Source organism: Otolemur garnettii, unplaced genomic scaffold, assembly GCF_000181295.1.
Source record: "Otolemur garnettii isolate 467f Iridium unplaced genomic scaffold, OtoGar3 scaffold00172, whole genome shotgun sequence".
NCBI lineage: Eukaryota > Metazoa > Chordata > Mammalia > Primates > Galagidae > Otolemur > Otolemur garnettii.
Window position 1 is genome coordinate 1,348,781 of NW_003852567.1, and position 8,447 is coordinate 1,357,227.

At 53.8% G+C, this 8,447-nt stretch overlaps 1 protein-coding gene across 1 annotated transcript; it reads right to left on the bottom strand.

Moving 5' to 3' along the window:
• Positions 1-24: 24 nt before the first annotated feature.
• Positions 25-7,690, bottom strand: DNAJB5 (DnaJ heat shock protein family (Hsp40) member B5). The gene is given in 6 exon segments (XM_012811703.2): positions 25-389; positions 550-1,151; positions 3,962-4,206; positions 6,564-6,705; positions 7,529-7,558; positions 7,561-7,690. Coding segments are annotated over 6 exon segments (1,383 nt in total). The 3' UTR covers positions 25-155.
• Between the last annotated feature and the right edge of the window lie 757 nt (positions 7,691-8,447).

Here is an 8,447-nt window from a genome sequence, read left to right on the forward strand (position 1 = left end):
TGCAGAGTTTTTATTTCTTTTTTTTTTTTTTTTTTTTTTTTTTGCATTTTAGAAACAGTTGCCAGTGTCCAGTGGACATCAAGCTGGGTGCACATTGGGTGGGGTGAGTGTAGGGGATATTGCTGTGGTAGACTCTGGACTGGCTGGGGTAGAGCCTAGGAACAGGGTAAGTGTTGCCTAAGGATCTGTCGTGTCTGTGGTGTTAATCTGTCTGGGAAACGAACTTTGAACTCCACAATGAGGTCTCCCCGCTGAGTGGGCACTTTGGGGAAGGGCAGTCCCTCCCCACGGAGTCTCTTCACGGTGCCTGGCTTGATGACGTCATTGCAGGGCAAAGGGATCACTCGGCCATCAATGGTGGGAATGTTCACGGTGCAGCCACACAGTGCCTGGGGAGAATGAAGCAAAGAGTGAGGAAAAGGTGGGGAAGGGTGAGTGAGAAGGGAGGAAATAGACTGAAGTGGGGAAAGAATGTGCCAGCTGATGAAAAGGAAAGGAATGTCCCCTGGCATCCCCCCAACACACACACCCAACCTAACAAGGCCCCACCTCCTTGAGGCTGATCAGGGCACTGTAGAGCACATTGGTGCCATCTCGGCGAAAGTGTGCATGCGGCTTGTCTTTGAGCACAAAGACAATGTCGGCAGGGATGTTGTCAGGTGTGGCATCGCCCTCTTTGGGGAAGGTGATCTTGGTGCCTTCCTTCCAGCCACGCTTGATGACAATGTGCAGTATCTTGTCCTCGGTGCGCACAGTTCGCCCATCCGGGTTGAGGCGCCGCCGCGTGATCTTCATGCGTTTGGTGGAGCCGTGGTAGATCTCCTCCAGGGACACCCGCAGCTCGTGCACCACAGGTGGATCCTGTACCTTGCGCCGAGGGTACAGTGGTTCTGGGGCTCGCCTTGGCCCCCTACTTAGCCCATTGAAGCCAAATCGGCCAAAGGCACCAAATGGGTCCTCATCTTCATCCACATCCATGTCATCTGGGTCAAAACCACTGAAAGGTCGAGTGGAACGGCTGCTGGCAAAGAAGATATCGAAGGGGTTGGAGCCACCAAAGAAGGAGGCAAATGTGGCGTGAGGGTCCCCATGAAAGGTGTAGTGAAAGGAGCCACTGGAGCCACCTGATGTACCACCACCGGTCTTCAGGCCTGGAGGAGAGGAGAAGTTAGGGGCAATGTGGATCATCCTGCCCTACCCCAGTCTTTTTCCCCCTGCCCTTTAGCTCCAGTTCATGGGCCTAGAAAAAGAAGCAAGCTTCAACACTTGCAGAGAAAGCCAGGCTAATTGAGTAAGAAAAGCTTCTGGCAAGATTAATTTTTAGTCTTAATTATATATTTAATAATAATGCCCACCTTGAGGTTCAAAGAGGCTAGGTTACCCATTAAGGGCAAAAGCCAAAGAGGACTTAGACGATGTAACTTCTAGTCCTGTAATCTTTTCCATGTACACATAGCCTAATGATGTCTCACAAAGCCTTGGGTGACTAACCTGGTATCATGTTACAAGTCACACCTGGCTCCCAAATGTTTGCTTATCTCCAAAGACATACAGGCAAAGAGACAATCAGACAGGACTTGGCCACAAAGGGGCTATAAATGACTGGTCTCAAATGAGGTGGGGATACAGTCCAGAAGGAAACCCGCTTTCACCCTGCTTCTCATAATGCTTCCTCTTTACTTGACTCTTACACAAATGGGAAATCAGGAGGCTTCAGGCCTCAAAATAGCAGGAAGCGCTTCATCTCAGTGAACTTAGATGAGGAGCTATTTTTCTAGAAAAAGTTTCCCAATATTTTGTTCCCACACTGTCTGCTCAGTGTTACACAACTCCAGGGAGTGTCATTTACACATCGTACAGACATAGACTACAATGGGAATGGAGCTCACTGGAGTTATACAACAACAAGCCCTACACCCGACATCTAATGTTGAGCAACCAAAATGCATGAATGGGCTGGTGCATTGCAGGTGGTGGCCCCAGATGCTTTCTCTGTCAGGTTCTGTCTAGGGGGCTCAGATTCCTGGAGGCAGCATTCATGGTGAGAAGGTAGCAGAGGATATGGGGAAAGGGTTAACATTGAGAACTACTGTAGAAAACATAGATGTAACTGTGGGACTCAGGCTAGGGGAAGAGACCCTTCTCTTCGACGCCTTTTATCGAGAATTTCAATTGGTCATGGAAGCCTGAGCCTAAATTAGCCTCTTACTTCCTAGGACCACAGGGGCAGATTTGAGTTTCATTAGCAAGGTCAAGTGGTTCAGGGGCTTGTGGCAGCTGCTTCTTCACCCCTCCCTCAAGGCTTAGGGTCTCTTCTTTCTTTCTATTGAGGGGCTATCTAGCAAGTTAGAGAAGCTTGGCAGAGCTCACTGAGTGGGGAGGGAGGCTGGGCTGATGACTATGGGAAGGGGTAATTCTCTCTGCAGGGATTCCTACCCTACCACTACCGCCCCCTGTTCTAGCTGAGAGCAACTTATCCCCAGCCAGAGCTGCACAGAGTCTGTGTGTACAACTGTTCTGGCTGGCTGCTGGGGAGGGGGCAGGGGAGACAGAATATAACTAACACATCGAAGCTACTTCTCCCTCCCCAGGCCCTGGAGGTCTCTTTCTGACATGCTGCATCCTCAGGGGCCCTCCTGGCATGGGGATCCTGCATGAGAACCTGGTGTCTGGCCTAGGAACTGGGTGTTGCCCTCTTAGGCTTTGTCACTCAGCAGAGAAGTATCTCTGGGTAGCTCTCCCAGCTCCTGTCTTCCCAAAGGTGAGGCTGAATGGAAGAATGAGTGCAATTCCAAGACAAGTCACTTGGTGGCATGGTGTCAGCACTGCTTTCCTCTCCTCACTTGACCATTCCCACCCCTCTACCCCAGAGAGAAAAATTTCTTAGCTGGGAGAATATTGAGGATTCCAGCAGGTACCTGGTGAATCTGGGAGTTGGCAAGTCTAGGAGGTAAGCAGGAAAAAAATGGAAAGGACTAGCAGTGTAGGGAATAAGAAGGAGGTTGGGAGGACTAGGGTGTACAGTGGGGAATGGAAGAAAAGCAAGCAGGGGAAGATGCCTTTGAGCATCTGCTTTGTATCAGGTGCCATACATATCATTAGCCCATTTAGTTTGGAAGAGAGGGTGGAAAGGGTGAAGAGGAGGAGAATGTGCAACAAAGGTGGATGCCGCTGGGGAGGAAGGGCAGTTCTTCCCAGGAAGGAGAGTCCTCAGCTGTGACAGTGTCTCTTAATATAGCCTGACAGGTGCCTGTGGCTGGCGGGTGGCAGGCAGCCCTGAGGGGCAGGCCCAGAATTAGCAGCTACATCATGCCCGTGGGATGTTCTGGGAGGGGCCACCCTCTCAGAGGCTTTATTTGGGCCTTTCCTGCCTCCCGCTCTGTGGCCACCAGCTACCCAAGGGAGGGAGTAAGATGCCAGCAGCAGTTCCCCTTCCACTCTTGGATCCCTGCCACTTCCTCTCGGAGGGAAGATCAACCTCTGTTCTGCTGGCCTGAAGTGGGCAGGGAGGGGGGAAGGATGGGGACAACCACTTCTGCTCAGGGCTCTGGTGGTTAATTCCCAGGCTGCTAAGGGCCAGACTTTTATGCTGATGAATGTAAATGCTCTGTCCTCAGAGAGCCACACACTCCCGCTCCCCCATCTTCCCCATCAGCCAATGAAGGAACAGGGACTTCAGGCAGGACTAATAAGGCTGGGAAGCGAAGAAGGGAGGGGAAGGCCTCTGGCTCTAGCTTCAACCCTCTCTTAAGGCCTGAACTAGAGGAGGGAAAGGGGAGACGACGGTAAGCTGAGGCTTGGTGGTGGGTGGTCTCCTCTCTCCTCCCAGTATCAGGGCTAGAAACCCTTACCTCCCTCTCCCCACCCTCAGCTTCCAATTTCCTGCTGTGAGAACCAGGTCACCCAGGATTGCCAGCCAAGCATAGGGGTCCAGGACTGGAGTGGAGTGCTGCTCTCTTACCTTCTTCCCCATATTGGTCATACAGGCCCCGCTTCTTGGGGTCACTCAGCACATCATAGGCTTCTGCAATTTCCTTAAACTTTTCCTCAGCATTGGGTTCTTTGTTCTTGTCTGGGTGGTACTTCAAGGCCATCTTCCGATAGGCTTTCTTGATCTCATCTTCATTGGCCCCCGATGAGATCCCAAGAATCTTGTAATAATCTTTTCCCATCACAGCCACTGGACCAGCACTGGTCTCCTTGTTTCTGAAAGAAACCCAGGGCCAATCTTTGATGCCCCTATTCTCTTCTGACCCAGCCCTGCTCCTTATGATCTTGTAGTCCCTAAATGACTCACTGTGTGACCTTCAGCAGGTCATGCCTGTTCTGTGGGCCTGTGTCTTCCCCATCCGTAAAATGAAAGGTTCGGACTAGATGGTCTCTTCCAGCTCTGACATTCCAGGATTCTGTGATTCCTTCCTCACCTCCTGGGTTTTCCCAGCAGGAAGTTGAGGTTTTGGCCCACTTCTTGGGGCTAGGCTAAAGCCTAGATCCTTGGGCCAGAATGAGAACCCTTGAGAGGCCCTGCTGAGTGAGGTGGCACCATGGACTGACAGACCTATGCACAGAAGCTGGCGAAGGTCAGTGTACTGGGTGAGGTCACCTGAGCATCGTGGTCTCCTACGCCACGCCTTAGGCACAGTGCCCGGGCTGAGGGCAGCTAGGGCAGGAGCCCAGGACTAGGGACAGGCCTGGGTCTTCAGCCAGCTCTTCTGGCCAGCTAGGCTGAGGCAGGGTATTGGTATCTAGAGTCCTCCCTGCCATTGGAGACCCCCCCCCGCACCCACCTCCCCAGACTATGCTAAGCCTCATGTGTGACTCAGATCAAAGTGTGACTCACAGCCTTTGGAAACTGCTGTTTCCAACTCCCTTATTAGCAGGGGGGTGACACTGTCCCTCCCCCAACTAGGGTAATGGTTCTTTTACTCTTTTCCCAGTGTCTACACACAAAACTGTGTGTGAAGACTTGCCTGTGCCACTAAGCACCAGTGGTAGTGAACAAAACATCCTGGAAATAGGCCTTCTTTAGACCCTAGCTGTTAGGAGAAAACTAGGCACTAACCACCATTTCCTTAATACCTTGTCTATAAGTCCCTCCTTCTCACCTGCCCCTGTGGCTTAGGATCTGGCTCAGTGCCAGGCCCATATTCCTCTGATAGTCCCTTCCAGGCTGGGTACAGCATTTGTTATATGAGACAGAAAACACAGGGCTCTAATTCTTCTACTCCAATCACCCTCCATCAATGTGTCTGTGGTGGATATGAAGGGAAGGGAACTTTCCTATAGCTAGAGCTATTTGGGGGAATGGCCAGATGCCATTTTCCAGCCCTTCTGAGATTTGGCCAACCCCTGCCAAAGCTGGGAGAACCAGAGTCTTTCTAGCAATGTCCTGGGCTGGCAGCCACAGCTGAGACCTGCTTTTCTGTCTCTGACTGCTACATGGCAGTGAGATGTATAGATCCTGGCAGGAGTGAGGGCTGTAACTGGGTTAGGGAGAGGCCCCCAAGGCCCCAGGTAGGCAGGGACAATGGTCCTCACTCCTGCCCCCGCAGGACCTACTGTAGGTGGCTGGGTTTTGACTCATGGTTCTGGGAGTCACCTCACTCTGATGAAGAAAAGGCTCCATAAAGGCAGATACTCCCCCACCTCCCCCTACCAGCAAGTCACACCTGTGGGGGAGACTGGGGTTGGGGGAGGCAGAGAAGAAAGAGCACTTGGGGGAGGGCAGCCATTTTCGGAAATGGCAGTATAAGCTGTCTGAGAGGGTGCTGGGGGTGGTCTGCCATCTCTGCCTCAACCCACACCTTCTTTCCCCTGGGACTGGGAGGGAGCCCAGGCATATCAGAAGGGTGCCCTCAGAGAACTATCACAGCTTTAGGCAGAGGGCCAGCAGAATGGCTCACCAACCCACCCAACCTCTTTTGATGTCCCTGCATGACCCCTTCACCTGGTTTGCTTCCTCCCCCCTGACATGGTACCCCCTGTGAGCTGGTCTAGACCCACAGTTCTCTTGCTTCCACAGACACAGGGCAGGCTCTTTCAGGACCTGCCTCCTTTTCCTCCTTCTTCTTTCCTCCCTCCATTCCTCCCTCCCCTACCCACAGGCCACGTGTTGGAATGACAAAGGAGCCCCATGGCATGGCACTGCCTTTGATGGAGAAGAATGATAACAAAGAGGCAGACATGAAAAATGGGGAGAAATGGCAAGGGGAACTGTTGAGGCATAGAGAGGTGAGATGGTTGGTACGGAAAATGAGGTGCTGATGGAGGGGCATGAGAAATGGAAATAGCTGAAGTGGAAAATGGGTTACTGAGGATATGAAAGGGAGAGATGTGGAGGGTTGAAATACTGGAGCTGTTTGTGGGAAATGGATGCCTGAAGGGTTTGCAATAGATGAATGATCAGGGATGCACTTCATCCAAATGTAAGGGTGAGGTAGAAGCCGGTTCTTGCACATAATGGGGATGAGATGAGGATGAGATGGAGGAAGCAAACAGGCAATGGAAGGGAATGACTGATGTGGAGGATTTGACTGTGAGTGCCCTTCTCCGGAGGGACTTACCGAAACTTTACAAACCCATTCAGCGTCCACGCTCGAAGTTTTAAGGGCTCCAGCTGAATTTTAAACATCAAGCTGGCTAAGAAGTCTTCTCCCCAGAAGTGTGGGAAGCTCCGGAAAGCTCCTCGGGCCTGCAGTGGGGGTGCTGCTGGGGGTGGGCAGGAGAGCGCTGTGCGCTTAAACATGCCCAGCCAAGCCCCTCACCTCTGATCGCTCCACCGGAGCCTGCTTGGAAAGCTGCAGCTCGGAGCCACCTCCTCAGATCTCAGAGGCGCTTGCCCAGCAAGGCCTGTCTGGTGCAGCAGGAGCCGGACCTGATTCCCCAGGTGTGGAGAGTGAAGGGAGAGGAGCCAGCGGCCACCTGCTCTCAGGTGCAGGAGTATCTGGCTGATTGTGAGTGGCGGTATGGCAGTGCAAGCGTGTGCTTGTGAGTGGCAGAGTGTGTACCTGTGACAGGTGTGATTGTGAGGGCCTGAGAGGCAGTGAGCTCCTCTAGCCTCTATAAGGGGAGGACCCGACCCCAATTCCCAAGAACCTACTCAATGAAGTCACTGACGGGGACTCCTCCCTCGCAGATGGGCGGGGCAGGGCGGGGAGAGGTAGAGCAGAGCTCGTCCGGGACAAAAGGAGCGGCGAGGAAGGGAGGGGAAGAGAGGGAAGGGGGCTCGGACGGGGGAGGGTGGTCGGTGATGTCACCGGCGCTGGCTGGCTGGCCTGCTCAGAAACGCCTCCGCCCGGCGGAACCCAATCCGACCCTCCCCTGCCCTCCCCCGGCTCAGACGCTGGCTGCCCCCCGAGAAGGGCAAGCCCGGTCGCGGACACCGAGCACCTTGCAGACCCCGAGTCCCCGCACCCCCACGGCAGAAGAGCCTATGGGCCCTCAGTGTCCCAACCTCCCAGACACCAGGAACCCTGGCTTCGCGACGCCCCACTCCCAGGACCCCCGAGTCTTGGCTCGGCTCCCTCACCGGTGAGGAGCTGCGGACGCCTCCGCGGTTGTCAGACAGCCGCTGCCCCCTCCCCCGGCTCCGGCTCTGCCGCCTCCACTCGGGACAGGAGTCGCCCGCCCGCCGGCCGCCGACAGCGGGACCGGGAGCCCGCCCCCACGGCTCCGCCTCCGTGCCTCCCATTGAGCCGTCTGCCTGTCACTCAGCTCAGCCTCTACTGTGATTGGGCAGATTTCAACGAGCGGCTTGGAGATAGCCGCCCATTCTCCGCCCCTGTCACCCGGCCACACGCGCACACATTCCAGGCAGTGATTGGTGTGGGTCTGATTGGCGGCCTCTGGGATCAATCAACCACACCTCTTCGCCACCTCATCGTGTCATTGGTGAAAAGGATAGAGGGCGGCAACTTCACGCGCCCTTTGATTTTATTGGTTCATCTGTGGGATTTAGACCCGAGCCGGGGGGCAACTATATTAGTCCAATCTCCGGTTTGAGAAGGTGGGACGTACTGGCCACCACTCGAATCCCAGGAGAACCTTCTGGAACCCAAGCAACGTCAAAGGCAGCCTTAAAGGAAAACTACCCCCACCAGTTGGCCGTGACATTGTGCATTCTTTCCTTTCTTCATTTAGAAGGGGACAGGAAAGAGAGAAAATAGTGCGCCCTGGCAGGTATAGTTCCTGGACTGGGGCCCAAACGTCACCCCTTCTCACCTGTCTTCCATTGAACCGTGAACCGACCTGGACTTGATCTGATTTAGCTTTACCTTACCTGACATATTGACCTGACATGACCTAACTGGATCTCAAAGCAGACCTCCAAAAGACACGCAGAGTTTAAGTTCCTTTCTGATCTCTCCGGTGAGGGTAACCTGATAGTTCGGCTCAGGTGCAGCACCTCCAGGACTCTCAAGAGTCCCCTTTCCATCGTCTGGTGTAAT